The sequence below is a fragment of the Gossypium hirsutum genome, chromosome A12 (assembly GCF_007990345.1).
Source record: "Gossypium hirsutum isolate 1008001.06 chromosome A12, Gossypium_hirsutum_v2.1, whole genome shotgun sequence".
Taxonomy (NCBI): domain Eukaryota; kingdom Viridiplantae; phylum Streptophyta; class Magnoliopsida; order Malvales; family Malvaceae; genus Gossypium; species Gossypium hirsutum.
In genome coordinates this window covers 106,190,440-106,212,375 of record NC_053435.1, presented here as the reverse complement: position 1 = coordinate 106,212,375, position 21,936 = coordinate 106,190,440, and the positions used below count along the sequence as shown (strand labels likewise).

The 21,936-nt window shown below is 33.3% G+C and overlaps 2 protein-coding genes and 1 long non-coding RNA gene across 4 annotated transcripts; all 3 read left to right on the top strand.

Annotated features, from left to right (window-relative positions):
- Positions 1-51: 51 nt before the first annotated feature.
- LOC107929535 (uncharacterized) lies at positions 52-1,255 on the top strand. Its single transcript, XR_001692841.2, has 2 exons — positions 52-641; positions 910-1,255. It is a non-coding gene; the product is annotated as an uncharacterized lncRNA (long non-coding RNA).
- A 4,968-nt stretch (positions 1,256-6,223) lies between these two features.
- On the top strand, positions 6,224-8,941 carry LOC107929604 (uncharacterized). Its single transcript, XM_016861088.2, has 3 exons — positions 6,224-7,741; positions 7,825-8,376; positions 8,473-8,941. The coding sequence occupies exons 1-3, from the start codon at positions 6,794-6,796 to the stop codon at positions 8,581-8,583; spliced, it is 1,611 nt and encodes a 536-aa protein (XP_016716577.2). The 5' UTR covers positions 6,224-6,793; the 3' UTR covers positions 8,584-8,941.
- A 7,951-nt stretch (positions 8,942-16,892) lies between these two features.
- On the top strand, positions 16,893-21,602 carry LOC107929556 (trihelix transcription factor GTL1). 2 transcript variants are annotated; one of them, XM_016861014.2, is made up of 3 exons: positions 16,893-18,138; positions 18,872-20,570; positions 20,679-21,602. In XM_016861014.2, exons 1-3 carry the CDS (start codon positions 17,768-17,770, stop codon positions 20,688-20,690), a joined length of 2,082 nt encoding a protein of 693 aa, XP_016716503.2. In that variant the 5' UTR covers positions 16,893-17,767; the 3' UTR covers positions 20,691-21,602. The 2 variants fall into 2 exon arrangements, with proteins under 2 accessions (XP_016716503.2, XP_016716502.2); XM_016861013.2 differs by having other exon boundaries at positions 20,675-21,602.
- Positions 21,603-21,936: the final 334 nt, after the last annotated feature.

Here is a 21,936-nt window from a genome sequence, read left to right as displayed (position 1 = left end):
AATATTAATGAAAAGAGTAAGAAAATAAATGGGAAAAAAATGTAATAGAAATAAATAATAATCATGAAATGATACCAATAATAAAAATAGAAGGTAATAAATAATGATAAAAATAATATTAAAGCGAATTAATCAAAAAAACAAAAAATAATGGAAAAGACTAAATTGAACTTCAAATGGGAGTTTAGGGCGAACTTGGAAATAAGTAAAAGGGAATTGGACCAAATTGAATGCACACATAACAAAGGGAGGACAAAAAGCGAAATGATCCAAATCCCAAAAATGCAGTACGCAAGCATGGGCTAAATTAAAACAGTGTAGGAGTTTCGGAGGAAAATTTAGTAAATTTAAGAAATATTGAAACACGGCTCGATTGAACACTAGCGCAAAGGGGAAGGACCAGTAGCATAAATTTCCCCTACAAAGCCCAAAAGCATGTATTCCATCCCACCCAAACGGCACCATCTCTGTCATAAGTTAAAAAAAAAAGGGAAAAAACTAAAACTTCATTTGGCAGACTTTCTTTCTGAAAAAATGGGTTTCAAATCTTTCTTTTAAAATTCTTTAACTTCTCCCCTCCCCCTTCATCAATCCATGGATTTCATCGGCGCATGCAGCACCTCCGTCCGTCGAGCGAAAGAGTAAGCAAAATTCCTCCTTTTTATAACCCGATAATATTCTACACTAATCAATAAATAAAAAAGAAAAAATCAAAACTAAAAATCTATGAAACCACCTTCAAACGAAATTGATTTTCTGCTCGATGGCTTTCAATTTTTTGTGTGTATTCTTGCTTCGAATATGAATGTGTATTTTTTTGGTATTTGATTCCCGAAACAAAACCCCCCTTTACAATACATTTCTAAGGCTTTTATAGCCGATTTTACAACCTATTTCACTTGTTTGCAGGTTCATGGGCATGTACGTCTCTTACGTGGAGGTGGAGTGATGCATGACGCGGAGATTTGCACGACGTGCGGTGCCTGGGGACTGTTTCGGTTGCAAACGGCAGCTCCTTGGGTTTTTTGTTGAAATCTGTTTGTGTTTTGGGCCATTTGGGTCGTGTTTGTAAATAGGTATTTAGGTTTGGGTCTGTTTTTGTTGGGTTTTGATTTCTAGGGTTTTTTGGGCCGGGCAAATTTTGGGCCTTACAAAGACAATATTTTGTGTTTGGAGATTTGGGAAATAGTGCCCTAACGTGCTGGGTGTCGATTTTCCATTTTACTAAATAACTGAGTATCCTTTTTTTTAGGCATGAGTTTTGTAAACCCTAAGATGATTTTAACGTATTGGATGTGATATTTTGTTCTTTCAGAACAGGAGAATCTTAAAATCCAACTCGAGTTGTTCACGAATTTTTAAAGGGATCATATTTTAACATTTTTTCAAATTTTCAATGTTAGGACATTAATTAATCAATTGGTACTAATTTTGGGTGTTGCGAGGGTGCTCATGCTTCCTCGTACGTAACTTACTCTCGAACCTATTTTTTATAATTTTCGTAGGCCTAAATCAATATTTAAAAAAAAAGTGTTTTATAAGGTGATCCAATCACACTTAAACAAAAAGATCGGTGGCGACTCCATTTTCATTTTAAAGTCAACTTAGTTTTTTTAAAAATAAAAAATGGTTTCGACAGTAATGTTTCAATTCAATCCAATATCCACAATCCAAGGGATTAAATAAGAGTAATATTTTTTTTTTCCGATCAGGCCCAAAATGGACTTTAGCCTAACACAAAATATATTTTTTTTTCTCAGCAAATAAACAAAATTTGATTTAAAAAGACATATATACTGATTTTATTTGATTCTAAACAATTTGATTTGGTTTTATTCAAATTGATTTAATTGCTCATTTAATGCAGATTTTGTATCATTATTCATGGATATTTTCAAAATTCTTCCATATTGAATGCCTCCTATAAAAAGGCTAAGAATTCTTCAAAATTTCTTAGACAATTACACTCTCTCACACCGAACTTATTTTGCTCTTCAAAATTCTTCTCTTGCTACTACTTCGATCATCGTGTTGTTTGTATCCTAGGAGACAGTCGACCAACGTTTCTCCAAGTACCGTAAGAGCGGCCGAATCTATCTTTAGGAAACTTTGTAAAACAGACCTCAACATTTAGTAAAACTCGATTTTTCTTTTAAATTTCTGGTTTTCGTTAACTTATTTTTTTCATATATGATATTTTAAATATAAATTATTCAATTTATTTTATTTTATATAAATATTTGTTTATTTATGTTTATATATTCGTTCGCTAACGTGTTTTGTCCAATAATTTTAAGATAGAGCTTTATTATTTTGCAATTCTCTAATCCGAGGCAAACGAGACACTAAGGCAAAGAAAAAAATTGTTTTTATTTGAAAATAAAAGTTAAGATTGAATAAAATCTGTTTCGAGCTGTTCAACAAATTTTATTTCCGTTGAAACATATTTTATTTAATTTTAATGCTTGTTTGGAAACAAAATCAAATATAGAATAAAATCTGTTGATCAGCAGGAACAAATCCCGAAATAGATTTTATTAAATTTTTGTTTTTATTTTCAAATAAAAAACAAATTTTTTTCTTTGCTTTAGTGTCTCGTTTGTCTCGGATTAGAGAATTGCAAAATAATAAATCTTTGTCTTAAGATTGTTGGACAAAACACATTAGTGGAAAAATATATAAATATAAATAAAAAAATATTTATGTAAATTAAATTAAATAATTATATTTAAAATATTAGATATGAAAAAGTAAGATAACGAAAACCAGAAATCTAAAAGAAGAATCGAGTTTTACTAAATGTTGGGGCCTGTTTAACACAGTTTCTTTAAGACAGATTCGACCGCTCCCATGGTACTTGGAGAAACGTTGATTGACTATCTCCTAGGATACAACAATACGATGATAGAAGCAATAGCAACTTTACAGTGATCAATGAACAAACATTATCTTTTTCTATCACCGAAACGTTGGAAAATATGAAGAGGAAAATAGAAGAATTTTGGAGAGCAAAATAAACTCAGTGTGAGAGAGTGTGATTGTCTAAAAAATTCTGAAGGATTCTTCGCCTTTTATAGGCATTCAATATGAAAGAATTTTGAAAATATTCATGAATAATGATACAAAATTTACATTAAAGGAGCAATTAAATCGAGCAATTAAATCGATTTGATTAAAATGAAATCAAATTGATTGGAATCAAATAAAATCAAGATATATGCCTTTTTAAATCAAATTTTGTATATTTGCTGAGAAAAAAAAATTGTGTTGAGCTAAAGTCCATTTTGGGCCCGATCAGAAAAAATATATCTTGTCTCAATTGAACATCCAGATTAACATTTAAAACCCATTTGGATTGCCACGTAAAATTTTCGTTAGGGAGGTAACACATCTTAACGACAGAGTGACTATTTCGTTAACAAAACAATAACGGAAATGTAAAACGTAGCATTTCAAACATAAATGACTAAAACGTAATCTGAAACAAACAAAAGTGACCATTTTTATCGTTTACCCTTTTTTTTATATTCACGCATTTTATTTCTATAAAATCAGAGTCAAATCATGGGGAAGATATGATTATCATTACATGTGAGGCATTCCATAAGGAAATATTTCATGGGGAAAAGAAAAAAAGCAAATTGCAAAATTTTCCGATCAAAGCATGCGATTTGCATATAAATGTATTGAAGGGATTTCTAGTACTATATTGCTCTAAATGCTTGACTTTAGCATGGATTATTTTATTAGTAAAATGGAATTTACATATATTAAAAAATCTATGGGCTAATGGTAAAATTTATCCTTGAACTTTAATAAATCTTTCAATGTGGCACCTATATTTCTAAAATGTTTGATGTGTTATTTGAACTCCGTCTATTAAACTAGTACCTCCTTCCAACGGTGTTAAAATCTTATTTCATTTGACACGTGATACTATGTTAAGTATTAAGCCTCTTCTTTTGCATGAAATGTGAGATTTTGTTGAGTTTACTCAAGTCTAATTGTTGCCTGATTGTCAGATCTAATAATCTAATCGTTTTTTGACTAAGAAATCTTTACATGTACATGTTAAGACTTTGGGGTGATAGAAAGCATTATAAGAAGTATGTTGAATGATTGAAAGAGGAGGAAAGCTAGCAACCTAACAACCTAGCTTTCAAGAAACGAAATTGTAAAGAGACAATAAAGATAGTTGAATGGTAGACGATAAAAGAATGTATTATATTAACAATGTTGAATCATAGAAAAAGAAAAAGAAAAAATGGAAGAAAATGAGAAGAAAGGAATCTCTGATGGAACTACTGATTGTTAAGAGCAGTTTCTTTGTTATTTTCATCTATAAATGCACCAAATAAACAATGCTTAAGAATAAGCTCAAATAATAATATCAGAAAGACTTCCTTTCCTTCATTATTTCTTCAAAAATTCATTATCATTGATGAATTCTCACATAAGGACACTTAGTGAGTGGTGACTAACTTTATCTATAAATATCCCCTCCTTCGTCATAAGAGACAATACCTTTTTTTTTTTTATGCCAAAAACACTGCTCAACTGTCTCCATTAAGTCCGGCTTTCTGCATGATCACTTCTCTTCGCCATGTGATCTGTTCTTCTCTCATTCTTTGTCTCAATAGTAACAAATTTAAAACCATTGCTTTACTAGGATTAAATGAATGAAAAAGAACTAAAAGTACTCTTGAATAACAAAATAAGGAAACCCATTTGTTAATTTCCTACCTAAAGAAAGATGGGCCTAAAAAAAGGTACCTTAGAAGGTCCTTACATGCTTAGCTAAAAACATGGTTAAATGGTTCAAACATAAAATATAATGATAATACCATAAATGGACCATCTCGAAACATTAACAAGTTCTTAAGAGATTTTTTCTCGAAATCAAAGTAGCGAGAAGTAGAGGAAAGGGGAGAGATGTTGCGGGGAACAATGACGGGAGAGCAAAATTGATAAGAAAAGGAATGATTTGTTTTTAATTTTTATGTTTTTTTTACAATCTTCTGATAATTTAAAACAAATGATAAAACTGATATAATGTATAAATGTTGACTGTTGTTTTTTATAATTAAAATCGAATCGATATAATATGCAAATATTGATGGCTAAATTTACTATTATACCAATTAAAAGCAAGTCATGTTTCAAAATATGAATTGAATTATAAAAATAGATAAAATTGAGAAAATTATATACTTTAAAAAATATTAATAATTGAGCGACTATTTATGTAATTTACTTTTTGGTAAACTAGGCTATTAGATTATTAGTAATTTACACTTTAGTCACTTAATTTCAAGAAATTATAAAATGATCATTGATTAAGATTTTTTTTTATTTAAGTATGTGGATTGTTATTATTATTATTATTTTTAAAGTTTGATTGGCAAGCTTCAAGTAACAATTCGATGATCAGTACGATAGAACAAGACACACTAACAAATAGATAAACATACCTTAAATTAAAGTCAATATGATGACCAACATTGAAAATTGGATAAGAAGAAAGTCATTCAGAGATTGGTTAATAGATTTGTGACATTCAAGACTGTTTTAAAAAAAAAAACCTAACCTGTGAAAGAGGAGTGAAAGTAGAAACTCCGATTGTACAAACAATATAAACAGAAAAAATCATAATTTTAACAATATAATAATTTAAATAAAAAATTTCAAATAATTTAACAATATTTCATATATTTTTGAAGTTAACCAAAAGGTAAATTTACAATAACATTAGAGGTAAATTTATTTTTGGAAAAATCTTTGATAACAAGTAGGATTTAGATGATGTCAAATATCTTATAATATATAATATAATATTATAAAATAAGTATAAAAAAAATTAAAACACATTATAATTTATTAACTCTTCTCTGGTGTTAAAAAAATATTATTAAAGTACCAAATATTATCTCTTTTTTTCTATTATAAATCTTAAAGAAAAGTTTAAGAAAAAAAGCTTGTCACAACAACCGAGACCAAATTATGGTATTGGGGGATATATTCTAGACGCGTGTCTTGACTGCGCTCAGGACTGGGGCCCATTTCTCGCAGTTATCCCGTTGAAAAATTCGAATTTGCATGGTGGGAACTGTTTTTCCCAACTAAGAATTCCGGAAAGAAACCAAGTCCCTCGATATGCTTTGCTAAAGACAAAATGAATCACACAAATTTCTTGTTTACCATTGTACAAGAAATGGTTCTTTGGTAATTACAAATATTTTTACACATAAAAAAGCCAGCTACACCCAGATAAGATCAAGGAAAATAAGCTTGGATTCCAAGAAGAATATTTGGAAAATGATTTCCTATTCCTAAAGAAAAACAATGGACAGCCAACCCAACAGAGTGTAAAGCTAAGCAAAGAAGCTTTAACTTCCAGTACAAATTAAAGCTTACAAATACGCAACGGCTCTTTCCTAACTATTTTTTGTTCGACGGTTCATTTCCCTTTGTGCGTTTTTGTTTTTGTTTTCGTTTCAGATTTTCAAATTAGCGTAAAACGGACTCTAATAATTATTTTCCAAAAACAAAGAGAGTAAAGTGCGGAGGAGAGAGAAGAAAACCCTTAATTGGGGATTTGGATTTACCTTTTAGATTCAAGTTCAATTACGCCCCCTTTCTACAGGTCTGCGGCATCTTTTACCAAATCTTAAACCCTTTCAAGTACGTAACACTATCGCTTTCTCCGCTGCCGTTTTACTCTTTTTTGGTCTCGCCGTTTTGGATTAGGCGGTGGCGGAAATGAGCGTTGAGGGTGAGGCAACTCAACTTCGCGATGCTGCCTTGCCATAATAATATCTCAGTAACCAATGAACGACCCACTCGTCTCCCTCGAAGTCGATGTCGTCGTTGGCGTCAGAGCCGTGCCGGTATTGCCTTCGTTGCGGTTGCCGCGTTGCTTATCTCTACTGCCGCTTGGCTTTCTCTTGTTTTCTCCGGCACTACCACTCATCGGTGGCGTCGTTTGAAGTACTGGGAAGGGAGTCCACATTCCCTTTCCGGTTCCATACCCTGGTCTTCTTTTCCTGATCGGTTACCGATTCCTCCTCTTCCTCCTTGGTTTGATTCGTCACAAGACACTCCTCGTAACCGCAGTCTCTCTGAGCGTGGAAATGGAAAACGAGAGATTTCGTTAAACGACATCGTATTCGGTATAGCTGGATCCTCGCATCTATGGAAGCGACGGAGAGAGATAGTTCGGCTTTGGTGGCGACCTTTGGAAATGCGAGGTCACATTTGGTTAGAAGAGCAGGTCCCTCCAGAAGAAGCCGACGATTCGCTTCCTCCGGTCATGGTTTCTGAGGACATCTCACGTTTCCGTTATACTAACCCGACGGGCCACCCCTCCGGTCTCCGAATCTCCCGCATTTTAACGGAATCCTTCCGCCTCGGTCTGCCCAATGTCCGGTGGTTTGTTTTGGGAGATGACGACACGGTTTTCAATGTAGACAATTTGGTGGCAGTCTTGAACAAATATGATCATTCAGAGATGATGTACATTGGATCGCCCTCGGAAAGTCACTCCGCTAACGCGTACTTCAGTCACTCCATGGCGTTTGGCGGCGGTGGCATTGCCATCAGTTATCCTCTCGCGGAGGCGCTCTCTAATTTGCACGACGAATGCATTGAGAGGTATCCAAAGCTTTATGGAAGCGATGATCGTCTACACGCCTGCATTACTGAACTCGGTGTTCCTTTAACTAGAGAACATGGTTTTCACCAGGTAATCGGAGGATAAAGTTTTAGAAATTCTTCTAATTGATCTACTTAAATATGAAAGACTCATTGCTTTACGTGTTTTGATAGTGGGATATTAGAGGAAATGCGCATGGTCTTTTATCTTCTCATCCAATTGCACCATTCATTTCAATTCACCATGTGGAATATGTGGATCCATTTTATCCTGGATTAAGTTCGTTGGACAGTTTAAAGCTTTTTACGAAAGCTATGAAAACTGAACCCAGGAGCTTTCTACAACGATCAATCTGTTATGATCGTGAAAGGCATCTCACCTTTTCGGTTTCCCTTGGTTATGTTGTTCAAGTGTTCCCAAATATCGTGTTACCTCGTGAGCTAGAACGTTCAGAGCATACCTATGTTGCCTGGAATAAATTAGGACATCCCCAAGAATTTGATCATGACACTAGGAAGTCATACAAATCTGTTTGCAAAAAGCCAGTTCTGTTTTTTCTCAAAGATGTAATGAAAGATGGTAATGCTACATTGGGTTCGTATTCCCGGGCCAAAGCCAAAGATGATCTGAAAAGAAAGGTTTTCTGCTTTCCGCATCCGCCTCCATTGCAGTATGTGCAGAACATCCAGGTTTTAGGGTATCCTCTTGGAAAGAATTGGCATCAGGTGTGTTATATTCTCATACTTGTTTCTAAGTTTTTCCCCCTTTAGGTAGTTTCAAGGCCTTTTCGGTTTCATGATGCTTTGTATGTACTCTGGCAGGTGCCACGTCGGTTATGTTGCAAGGTAAACAATACTGGTGATGAAGCCTTTCAGTTGACGGTTGGGCAGTGTGAAAAGGGAGCTCTTAGTTCTTTTTCTGATTCTCTGTGAATGATTGAGTGATGCTGTTGAGTATGTATATTCAGGCTTCAAGATGGGACCTCAAGCTATCTTGTGCATTATGCCTTTTAGCTGCATTGAAGTTTTGGGCTGTGCCTTGAGATCAAAATTTGGCTTTTTTCTTATTTCTTACCTCCTATATCAACTATTGGAGTGGTTTGTTGTACACACTACACAGTTGATAGAGTTGAAGATTTAGGTTGCAACTTCAGCTCAGTCATTCAATTCTTGCCTTCATTTTTGTTCAGAAGGTAATTCATCGTATACTGATAGCTAACATTTTGAGCTTGTTGATGCAGTGAAACTGGTAGTTATTTGTGGATAACAAAGATTAAAGTAGTTAATTTTATTTCCAGTGTGCCTCAAGATCCTCGGTGTTGTGTACAACTTCATTAATTTTTATTGTTTTTGGTTGAACTTGCATGAATTGAAAAGAGTTGTTAGTCTTGAATAAACCTAATCGCCCCATCTAGGTGATTGGTCTTGTAAACTAACTATGATGGCAGAATGACTAGCTCTGAAAGTGAGGAATATTCCATTAAAAATGAACAATCTTATACCAAAACAGAATGAACAAAATTTATCAGTAAAATAGTTTTGATTTCCTTGTCTATTTTAAATTGTACGCTTATGGATCTCGAGCTCGACTTTGCTAAGAGCATTCTCTGTTTGTGGCTAGCTACACATCTCTATTAAGTTACTCCTAGTTTACCATTTAAGCCAATTGTATTGAACTAATATTTAGGTATATCCTATGAGGTTTTTGTCTCTCCACCAAGCAATTCCTTTACTTTCTCTATTTCCATTGTTTATTGTTTTACCATGACCAGATATTTCCGTTTTATTTTATACTGCTGTTGCAGTGCTTTTTCAAATATGAGTCCTGCATTGCTAGTATTTGGACTGTGAAATCCTAGATTCTGTTAATTTCTTCGTTATCGTATTACGAAGTTGCATATTGAGAGGAGGTTAAGAAAGGTACAAAATAGTGTTTTTAAATTAAAATTGGAAATATGTAGCAACTAGGATCAGGGCATTCTATATACTCGTCATTTATCAAGGTGAGCCTTTTAGTTGATCATGATTGATTCTATGTGACTGAACTTGATTTACATATCATATCCATAGTTGCATAATCCTTAGCCCTGTGGTTGCATGTAGAGAGGAGGTTAAGAAAGGTACAAAAATATGATTCGTGGACCATCTTAACTTTTTAAGCTGCGCATGTATGATTTCTGTGGATCTATTTGTTTGCCTTTTCTTCTAGTGCTGTCAAGTTCTCTTGTAAAGACATTCCACTTGATCTACTATTTTCCTCTAGTGCCGTGTGATTTTCAAAACTGTAAGAAACATTTTTCCATTTCACTTTTCTATTTCTCAATCAACGGTTGTTATAAATAGTTGAAATGAGGACTATGGGTGGAAATGAAACTGCAATGTCTATCACTAATATTATGCCATGAAATGTACACCAATGGACAATCAGTTTCTCTGTGCTGAGATCATCTTGCTTGGTACAACACATTCCTTTTTCACTATTTTCTTCTAGTGCTGTGTGATTTTCAAAAATGTAAGAAACATTTTTTCATTTCACTTTTCAATTTTCACTGCAGTTCTATACTTTCCTGTGGTCTGTGATATGCATGATCTGGCATTCTGATGAAAGAAACCTTTTGAAAATGTGGCATTAGTCAAAATGTTCTCCTTTTTCCTGTATCTTTTTTTCTTTGTACTATATATCTCGTTGATACACTGTTTGGTTGAAAAACAAGATTAGCATATACAATATACGAAGGTAATAGAACAAGTATAGCATATTATCGACCTTACTGCATCAACCCCTCTAAACAGTAGGAGTTTATCCTTCTCAGATTAATAACTCTTATCAAAGTTAACTGATGGTGATGACCTGTGTGTGTGAAGATGGGTGAAACTAGGATTTAAGAAGTCAAGCTATCTAATCATTGCACTCGATGGCACATTTGTGAAACTATAGGTGTGTAACTTAGTCACTAGCTAGAAACACTAACAACTGCATATTAGATGCACCCTGTTATGTTTGTCTCTTGGATCATAGTTCCTTATGCTTTTGTTATGAACATTTTAGGACATGCTGAGAATTTTGATTGCATCAAAATAGGAAATTTTTTTCTTTCTATTTCCTTGTAAGAAAGAAATATGCCTGTTTTTGATCTTATGGTGACTAAAAGGAGCGAGTCTTTGATAGCTAGGATTGCATTTCTCACCTTCATGTGTTTTTTGATGGTTGTGAACTTTTCAATATTTTAAGGAAAAGATTGAGTTTGACTCACTGTGTATCTGCTACTTCTCTTTGTCAATGCATATGGAAGGCAGAAAATTTTGGAAAAAGATAGAAGTATAGAAATACTAGTTATTGTAAGGAAAGCGGTGATATCCTATGTTGCTTCGACTCTTTTTTTTCTTTTTAAATACTTTTTTTTACTCATTCCCAACACATGCAGACACACAGGTACAGGAATTTAAACTTGTATTTAAAACATACTTGCAGCCGATATTCACACCCGTACTTGACATCTGAAATTTTCTGATCTTAACCAACCCTTGAAAACATTCTTTCAATGAACCCCCCCGAAAGAATTGTACCCTCCATTTTACATAAGTCACAGGGAAGCAGCCATTATAAAAGTGTACTTTTAGCTGATATCATTTCCTTTAAACACTTGTTAGATCCTCTGGAGGAAGAGTGTTCCAATATTCCTTTCTCTCCACATTCAACCAAGGTAACAAACTTTCTTTGAAACATAACTTACTTTGACATATGGTCCTACTACTCTGCCTGTAAATGTTGACTTAAAAAGTAGTTGCTTAACGTTGAGGCAATTATTTAAAATTTGGGATTTTTGACCAAAGGAACCGCCCATCTCATTTCTGTCCCGGTTTCCAAATATTACTATGATTGATGTAAATTTGAAGTGTTTTTTCTTCCTTCTGCTTATTATTACTACCACGCGGTTATCTATTGGCCAACCATGTGATTATCATGGAATGAAAATGAGCCCCCCCCCCTTTCCCCCCCTTTTCTCGAAAAATATGAAAAATGTATATATTTATAGTTATACAAAAATTTTTGTATTATTTCTTTCGGGTCCAAGTTGCTTTCAATGTTTAAGCTCAAAGGGCATAACATCTACCAAAAAAATCCAGCTTGATTTGAGAGTTCTGCTCGACATTGTTACGTGAAGTTATGAACCCCAAAAGTGGATTTGGATCACTATAGCACATTAAATTCTTTTGGGTTCAATTGAATGCAAATTTGGATCTAATAAACATACAAAATTATTTAAATCCAATCTAGGGTAAAAGATAAAAGAAATTATTATTTTATAAAATGATCGGATATTTGGTAATTTTTTTATGTTCAATTCAATCTCTCATTTACTATGAGTTTGTATCTGATACACTGATAAGTTAAATATTATTTTTTATTGTATAGTATAAATATATGAAAAATAATTGGTACACTATCTCGTATTATTAAAAAAAGTAAATCAAAATCAAAATTCAATAAAATTAATGTTCACTGTTTAAAAATATTATTTATTATTTAATATACCTTTTTAGAAAGAATTTTGTGATTTTATAAATAGAATATTTTATTCGGAGTTGAAATGTAATTAAATTTTAAAAAAATAATAAATGTTAATTTTATTAAAATTTGATTTTATTTGAGTTTTTAATAATTAATGATTAAATTGATTATTTTTTTAATAATGGAAGATTTAATTTAATCCGGTTCATATAATTTATTCAAAATTTTATAATTAAGTAATTATTTTATTCAAATAAATAATATGTGACCAATAATAATAGATGTAATTTTAAAAGTGAAATTCATAAATGTGTTACTGATTTTTTTCCCGTTGTGTGGTTTATAATTGCGTTTGAGACGTTGAAAGCACACGCACTGTTTACAGTTCACGCCACCTTTTGATGTTTAAAGTATTAGTGACATGCACCTTGGTTTTTATGATATTTATTTTTTTGCCATACCATTTTTTTTAAACTTGTTTCAATACCTTACAAAATTCCCACTAATGGTTTTATCTTTCTCTTTCAACAAAAAATAAAAATAAAAAAAGAGGAGGAAATTTTAGTGCAATTATTCTAAATTCCCAACTGACTATTTCAACCCTACCTTCTATGAGAGAGCCTATGGTCGGGGAAAATACCTGTTTTGAAGTAGCGGGGCAAAGTGAACCTGGATATTAAGTTATATATTCTTAAGAGAGTTAAAATATAATTTTTTTAATATGTTGATATATATATTTTTATATTTTTTAAAAATTATAAAATTAAAATTTTATCATTTTAGAGAGGTCAAATTATAATTTTATTATTTATTTATTTAAAATTTTATAAATCTTGTAAAAACATAATTTTTCATTTTAAGGAGCTAAAGGACATACTTGACCCTAATAATTAGACGAGGCAAAATAACGATTTGGTTAAAAGAAAGTTTAGATTTAAATTTGGTAAGATATGAATGAGATAAACTTGTTTATTAGTTTATATATTAACAAAATATTAGAAACATATTTGATATTAATGATTATTTGTTTTATGATTAAATTTAAATGCAAATTAAGATATTTTTAATTATTTAAATTAAATTCGAGCAACACCTAATTGTTTGAGATAAAAAAAAATTCACCCGAACTTATCTGAATGAAATTGAAACTCCAATTCATGAATAAATCTAGGGCGTATTTAGAAAATCATCAATTAATTGAATTTGAGTGTAATTACTTGTAATTATATGTTCGTAGTATATTGTTTGGCAACTATTGTAATTAGTTGAAACACTTCAATTACACTTTCTAATTAATAGGGATTAGGATGAGAATTGAAGTAATTATGCGGATAATTACAAATAATAATACTTAAATCTAATTACCTTATAACTTTTCGAACATGACCTACATGATTTAAGTTATAAAACTTATTTTTATACAATAATAATATTTTAATTTTAAGACATGTTTTTATTTTCAGAATATAATTATTAGTTATTTTGTTAATATTATTTAAGTAATCTAAAAATTTTAATGACGACAAATAATTACTATACATTTTAACTTACTAATTAGATAACTAAATTAAATAATATTTATCATCAAATGTTAGATAATTTTTAACTCAAAAAATATGAAATACTCGAATAACTAAATTATATAGAATATTTATTTTTGTATTATAATTGAATATTTTCTTCTACTAATGTATTCTATACGGTGATTTAATCGATTTAATTCGATTGTAGAAAAAATAAAAAAAAAATATATTTTCATTGTTGAAGCACATTAATAGTTTTATAATTGTATTTAGTTTCTTCAGTGGCTGGCAAGAAGTTACTAGAAGAAATCAACAGTCTACATTTGGAACACATTTGATTTCACATTGCTTTCAGGCTATCCCTAATTTAAATAATAAAAATAATAATTAAAAAAAAAAAAAGGGAGACACCATCTGATTCAGATGTACTGGCATCAATAAAGCTTTAAATAAAGTTTAAAAAACTCACCACTTCCCACTAGGAATCTATGATATAATAAACCCCTTGAATAAATTACTTCTATACATGTACGTATACATTATTTGCAAACTACTACTACCATTTTTAATTAATTTTTTAAGAAAAAAAAGTGGACATATACCATTGCCAACAAGCAAAGAATAATTATTGTTATTATCATAAATCAGAAACCCAAAGTGTGTAACTTTCTTCATCACCTGTCTTTTCTTTGTTTCAGTGAGAGAGGATATTGAGCTGCAATTTAACTAATGACAAAGAAAGATCAATTTTCAGGGTTTAAATCCCAATGTTTTTTTTTAAATCTAGAAATTTAATTTAAAATTTTAGTATCTATAATTATTATTTCAATTTATGATTTTTCTTCATAAGAATTTTATATATATGAAATGATTGGGTTAGTGTGAGACGCAAGTAACTACATGTGAAAGTGAAGAATGTGTGAAGGGATGAAAGTGAAAAAACAAAAAAAAAAAAAAAGAAGAAGAGAGGCGAGGGGCATGTGCGACTGGTTGGGCATAGTATAACGGGGGTGATCAAAGGATTAATTGCAGCCAACGTTCCCCCTAATTTTTTATTTGGTTTTTAAATTTTGAAATATTTTAATTCAATTTTTAAAATTAAGTATTGTTTTTTCATTCTCTTAATTCAGTCTTCAACTTTAACCTTAATTATATAATTATTGATTGATTTGTATGATAATAATTCGTATAATATTTTTTATAAAAAACATTAAATTTAGATGTGCTCATGAGTCGATGTAAGAATAACAATGGATAAAATGAGATAATTTTATGCTTACCCGACTTTGATCCGTGCTCCGAACTTTTTATACTATTTTCATCACTGACTAAGAAATGATTTATCTGAACTCATTGAACTCATCGTGAAATTCTAAATAATGTTTTATGATATACTAATCTTTAAAACTTTAAATCAAATATATAATAAAAGTGGACAATATAACAAAATATATAAATATTTTTATAAAATTAAAATATATATTATAGATTATTATAAAATAAAAAATTTAATTAAAATGTATAAAAAATAGTTATGAAATTATTATAAGAGTATTTTTGTAAATATATCATGTAGGTGGGTTAATATCACCTAAATTCGGCCTTAAAAATCTTAATAGAAAAACCACCTTGCATTATTTCAGAACTTGATTTCTAGAAAGAATGAAAAAAGCTGCCTCTAACGGGTTGGAGTAGATTGGAATTCATTGGGCTCATTCTTTTTTTACCATCCCAAAGTTAGAGGCTATGCCATGCATGGTATCAGCACCATATATGGTTGCCTAAGCACTCAACCTAACTTGAAATATGGATTTTAAATTTTACCTAAACTTGATAATATATTTTAAATGACTACCTTAAACTTATTTTAGCTTATTCATATTATAATTTTTATTTTTTAAAATAAAATTATTTTTATTTAATATTTTTAATTATATATATCTTTTACCATTATTATATATTTTTATTAAAATTCTAAACATGAACAGCTTAACCTGCTTTTAATATTTATATTATAATGTAAAATAATTAATTTTCATATGATATAAATTAATTATAAATAAAGAAATAACTCGTTATAAAATTAAAAGCGAGTTGGGCTGGATTGTGCTTGTATTTGAATTTTACTTACTACTCAAGTTTGCCCATACAATAAAAAGATATTTTTTTGCTCGAACCCCTCTTTCAAGTCTAATATTATTCTCCAAACCTTTTATGTTTCGAGAAAGCCTTTGAGCTTAAACAGATAACCTAATCCTTGAATCATTCTAATCATATCCAAGCTAGCATTTAGCGATAAACCCAATTAGACTGATAGTTTAGCTTAAGGATTTAATTGGACCGTTTTGAAAATTAAGGATGAAATAAAAACCAAAGTCATAGTTTGGGGAGGTATAGTGGAATTAAGCCGAAAAATGAAAGATGGATGGGTGGTGGGCTAATGGGATTGGCTGGCAGATGGGGGAAAAACGCCACGCACGTTCTTACCTTAGCACCTCATATGTATTGGGGCCTTTGACAGCTGTGTCAATGTGATCCTGTCCTGTATCTTATTATCCTCACTTGTAATTTCATATCAATATATTCAAATTATTACATTATACTCTTCACTTACTATTTTGATGTAATAATAAATCTAATTAATTAATTAAAAAAAAGATAGGTAGCTTAAAGATGGAGATTAGTATCTTACCAGCAAATATTACACAGATATTTGAGGTTCATGTATTTAAAAAAATCAAATGAAACAGAATGGGAGGCGATCCTTCAGGGTGATTCTTAATATTTTAATTAATAACAAAACCAATGGCCCCAATCACATGCAACTTACTAACACCGGACCCACACCTTTGTTTAACTAAAGTAAATATTGTCTTTTTATTACCATTTGCCCACAAGGTAGATCTATTGCTTTCCTTCCATTTTTCTTTTTAATTAATTATTTTTTTAATAAAAATTAACATAGCAATTAACCCAAATTTAAAAGCGCAGCCCAAATGAACGTAGAAAGCATGCAGACTCTGCTTTAACAACTTCAAAAACCCTAATTTTTCTGTTTTCTTTTTTTTTTAAATATTAATTATAAATTCAAATAAGGAATACTTTGGAGTGTATTATTGATTTAAAAATAATACATGAATTAATGAAATAAAAACCTAGAGTAATAATTTTTTTAATTTAATAAAAGACATATTGGGGAGGGCGGGGGGGGAGGCAAAAAGTTGTTTTTAACAATTATTAGCTGTTACTCAAAAAAAAAAAAACAATTATTAGCTGCAAAGTGAAAGCGGCTGACAACACAGCTCTCGCCTTTGTTTTATCATTTCATATTTTTTCATTTCACCATCTTTCTTTTCTTTCTTTCTTCTTCTTCTTCTTCTTCTTCTTCTCCCTCTCTCTTAATCATCATCATCATCATCATACTCCTCAAATCTCCATCCATTTTTTTATCTATAATTCTCTCTCTCTCTCTCTTTCCTTCAATCCCTTTGCTTTATTCTGTGTAAAATTTATGCAGCGGGGTACTGCAGCTGTTTTTGTTGATAATGATTATGCCCTTCTGTTATTTGTTTAATTTTCTCAGAGAAAAAAAAAGCTTTTACTTTATAAAGAAATGGAGAAAACAATAAAAATCTAAGCACTAACTCGTAGGAATACTCTTTCTGGCTTTCAGTCTTTCCAGTTGTCTTTCTCTTTCTCTCTCTCTCTTTCAGTTCCTTCTTTTCTTTTTCTTTTGATTTATTTTTCAAAAGAACAAAGAATTCTTCAATCGTATTTAACATCAACCCATATTTCACCAAACTTTCTCGAACTAACTGTTTTTGTTTAATTTCTCAATTATTAGTCTCCATTTTCTTTGTTTTTTTTTTTCAACATACCCATCACCTCCAAAAAGAACACCACCGATCCCCCTCTCTCGGTGTGCGGGAAGGACGAAATACAATTCAGCTGAATTGTGTACTAACCATTGATGAGGAGGAGAAGAAGAAGATCTTGATACACCATTGATAAAAGAAAATTAAATCGAAAGATCATTGTTCTTCAGCTTTATCGACATCACAACTAAATTACTGAAGGGGATATGCAGCAGGAAGGTGGTGGTGGTGGAGGAGGAGGGCAGCAATCTCAATACGGTGAGATGACGACTGGTCCTCCAACGACTGGTGCAGTAAGCGAGGCGTCGGAGCAGTTAGTGGAAGCGGCGTCGCCTATAAGCAGTAGACCACCAGCTGGGAATTTAGATGAGTTCATGAGGTTAGCAAGTGTTGGCGGTGGAGACGAATTAGGATTAGGGGACCGACATGGTAGTGGCGGCGGCGGAGGAGCCGGTGTAGCAAGTGGCAATCGGTGGCCACGTCAAGAGACTCTTGCTCTCCTCAAGATTAGATCAGATATGGATGCTACTTTCCGTGATGCCACCGTCAAGGGCCCCCTTTGGGAAGATGTTTCCAGGTAAATTAAATTAACTAAAACCCATAGATCATTTCTTCTTCTCTAATTCAACAACAAATAAAAATCATATAATCATTATCACAGATTCATAACAAGCATTGCTTGCTGCTCCCACTGAAATATTAACGGGAATAGTTATTTTTTTCTCTCTCAATCTGAAATCTGAACCCCGAACAAACAAACGCACGCACGCACATGGTTTCTATCTGTTTCCATCACGAATCACGAGTTGGGGGCATCTTCTTTCTTACAATTAAGAAATGGCCCAGATCCACTGCAACTACTCTCTAGCCAATCCTATCTTTTCATTTTTCCCCCTTTTTTTAGACATCTTATTCTCCTTTATTTATTATTTACTACTACTGTACCCATCTAAGTGATTTAAATGCCTATCTTATTTTATCACTTTGAAAATCCCGAGACGAATTCTTTTTTTTTCCCCTCTACTTATTGAACTTATCAGTCGCCATGGAAGAAAGGCCTCCCACACTCTCCAGTTTCACCCCATCAACCATTTTTAATTTTACTCCTTTTCTTTTTTGGGTTTTTTTTCAATCAATAATAAAGGTTACCATTGATTATTACTATGGAAAGTATAGATGAGGTCAGTTGGTAACTGTGTGAGAGCATTTTCATATTATATATATAACTTGTTCCATTGAGAGTAACCTGGGAAACAATACCATAGATGAATTATATGAAAAAATAAATAAGGAGGGGCCTGGTTTTGCAGGAAGCTGGCGGAGTTGGGTTACAAAAGGAGTGCTAAAAAGTGTAGGGAAAAATTCGAGAACGTCCACAAATACTACAAGCGAACGAAAGAAACTCGTGCTGGGCGTCAAGATGGTAAGAGTTATAAGTTTTTCAGCCAGCTAGAGGCGCTTCAAACAACTTCCGGTGCCGCTCCTGCCAACTTGTCAATACCGGTGATTCCTGCTACTGTCGCCGTTACCGCCGCCAGCTTGGACGTGGCTCCTGTTTCGGTTGGGATCCGAATGCCTATTTCTTCTGCTGCCAGAATTGTTCCACCTACAACAGCTGTACCAATGTCTTCTTCCTCTTTCTTATCCATGCCTGGATCTGCTCTTGCTCCAGTACCTGTAGCAGTGCCAGAGCCAGCGATGGCGCCAGCGCCAGCGCCTCCTGCTGCCACCACGGCTGCTCCATTTGGAATTAGCTTCTCTTCTAATAGCTCTACCTTCTCTCAAGGCTTTGACGATGATGAGGAGGACGAAGATGAAGTTGGAGTTGGAGGAGAACCGTCAAGCATGGCTGGCACTAGCCGTAAACGTAAAAGGTCGTCGTCAAGAGGAGGGGGTGGTAGTACGACCAGGAGGATGATGGAGTTCTTTGAGGGTTTAATGAAACAAGTCATGCAGAAACAAGAAACCATGCAACAAAGGTTTTTAGAAGCCATGGAGAAGAGGGAGCAAGATAGGACGATAAGAGAAGAAGCTTGGAAAAGACAAGAGATGGCAAGGTTAAGTCGTGAACATGAACTCATGGCTCAAGAACGAGCCATTGCTGCTTCAAGGGATGCTGCTATTGTTTCCTTTTTGCAAAAGATTACTGGCCAGACCATACAATTACCCACTACCGCAACTGTTATTGTACCCGCACCTGCACCACCACCACCACCTCCACCGACACAACCGACCGTCTCCGTTGTTCCACCAGAGGTCCCTATTGCTCCACCATCGCATCAAACACCGTCATTAACACAACAAAAGCAACAAGAACAACAACAGACGCATATATCTCACCATCAACCACCACCACCACAACAGCAGCCACAAGTTGTTCAACAGCAGCAGCAGCTTCACAATATGGAACTTGTGAGGCATCAACAACAGCCCATTACTACAGAAATAGTAATGGCAATCCCGGAACAACAGGTCCCACCACAAGAGATTAGTGGGAGTGGGAGCTTGGTGGAGCCAGCCTCGTCTAGATGGCCTAAAGCTGAAGTTCTTACACTTATAAACCTGAGGAGTGGGCTTGAATCCAGGTACCAAGAAGCTGGGCCTAAAGGTCCTCTTTGGGAAGAAATCTCTGCTGGTATGTCCAGGTTGGGTTACAAGCGAAGCGCCAAACGATGTAAGGAAAAGTGGGAGAACATCAACAAGTACTTCAAAAAGGTCAAAGAAAGCAACAAAAAACGTCCCGAAGATGCCAAAACTTGTCCCTATTTTCACCAGCTCGATGCCCTTTACCGTAAGAAAATACTTGGTGGTGGGACTAGCAGTGGCAGCTTTAGTGACCATAATAGACCCGATGAAGAAACGTCACGGCAGCATCATGACCCCACACTAAGCACGGCAGCACCGCAACCATCCCAAAACGAAACCGGAGCTACTGCTGATGTGGTGACAAGCAAAGAAGGCTTACCTAGTCATCCCTTTGGAGAAGGAAACGGTGGAGCTGCAAAGAAGGTAAATTCATTTTCACATTGTTCATTAATTAATAATTATCATTGCATTTTGATTAGCCATCATTGTATGATGCGTATTGATTAATTGTTGGGTTGGTATTGAAGCCAGGAAGTACCGTGAGGGAGCTGATGGAGGAGCAGAGGGAAGGGTTACACCACCAACAACATCACCATCGAGGACAATCCTTGTTGGTAGATGGGTATGGTAGGATCGATGAACCTGACAGCGATATTATGGATCAGGAGGTTGATGAAGATGACGATGAGGAAGACAACGATGACGATGATGATGAAGAATTGGAAGAAGAACGAAAGATGGGTTATAAGATAGAATTCCAGAGACAGAATTCAAACACTCCCAATGGAGGAGGAAATGGGGCACCCTCCTTTTTCACCATGGTTCAATAACAATGGAAGGCACTGATCAGTGTTCACCCCATCACAACAAAAAAGAAAAAATGTACCATATGTACCCCCCGTGTGTGCAGAAGCTCAACCAAAATACCCTAACAAATGTGTCCTTTTTCCCCATTTCTCAGTCCTTTACCTCGTATACCCTTTCTTTTCAAACCATTTCATTTCAATAATTCAGTATCACCTTCTTCATGAATCTCCTCATTGTTTTCAAATTAGCTCCAGTCCCATTAGCTGACATTGGCAGAGACGCAGTTCCACTTTTGCATTTATTGATTTGTTGGTGAATAAGGAAAATCCCGTTTTCAAAGGAAAAAAACGGGATCAGAGATTGAATTGAGCAGCGAGAACAAAAAAAAAAAAGGCTTGGGTAAATTACCAGCAACACCACCAAAAAAGAAAAAGGCACAAACAAAGCATAGAGAGAAAGAAAAGAGATTAAAAAAAAAGTGATATTTTTATACATTTCTCTCTTACTTTGTTTAGTTCAATTTAAGAGTTTCATGTAAGAATATGAGTTTGTTTCCTTCAAAAGTTTCCTAGAAAATTCTTTCTTTTTCCATCAACTCTGTACTGACTTGTTTCTCCTTTGTTATCAAATTCTTGATTTATAATTTTATATCCAGGTGGTAAGGTTTTAGCAGTTTCAGATTTTTTTTTCTTTTTTGGTTTCTCAAAAGAGAATCTCACAGAACAAGTACCGATGGAATCAGTTAAATAGTTACTACTTAAAGGAGAAAGGGTTGTAGTTTTCATCCATCGTCATCGAACCCTTTTTTTCTCCCACTTTTTTCTTCCATATTTTATATATAAAGTCTTTGCTGTGTCAAGGTATTAAGTGTTCGTCTTCGTGGCCATGGAATTCAGTGACTGCACGCCCCTGGCCACCTTGTCATTTCTGCTACTGTGACTGTCAGTTAATATTATGCTTGCGTTTTATTAGATTTTTATTT

What these genes read in the sequence shown, in the direction of transcription:
- LOC107929604 (XM_016861088.2), top strand. Translation starts at nt 6,794, where the DNA reads ATGCTGCCTTGCCATAATAATATCTCAGTAACCAATGAACGACCCACT. An exon ending in GAGAACATGGTTTTCACCAG is followed by an intron (nt 7,742 to 7,824) that starts GTAATCGGAGGA and finishes GTGTTTTGATAG; the next exon opens with TGGGATATTAGAGGAAATGC. An exon ending in TTGGAAAGAATTGGCATCAG is followed by an intron (nt 8,377 to 8,472) that starts GTGTGTTATATT and finishes GTACTCTGGCAG; the next exon opens with GTGCCACGTCGGTTATGTTG.
- LOC107929556 (XM_016861013.2), top strand. Translation starts at nt 17,768, where the DNA reads ATGCAGCAGGAAGGTGGTGGTGGTGGAGGAGGAGGGCAGCAATCTCAA. An exon ending in CTTTGGGAAGATGTTTCCAG is followed by an intron (nt 18,139 to 18,871) that starts GTAAATTAAATT and finishes CTGGTTTTGCAG; the next exon opens with GAAGCTGGCGGAGTTGGGTT. An exon ending in ACGGTGGAGCTGCAAAGAAG is followed by an intron (nt 20,571 to 20,674) that starts GTAAATTCATTT and finishes TTGGTATTGAAG; the next exon opens with CCAGGAAGTACCGTGAGGGA.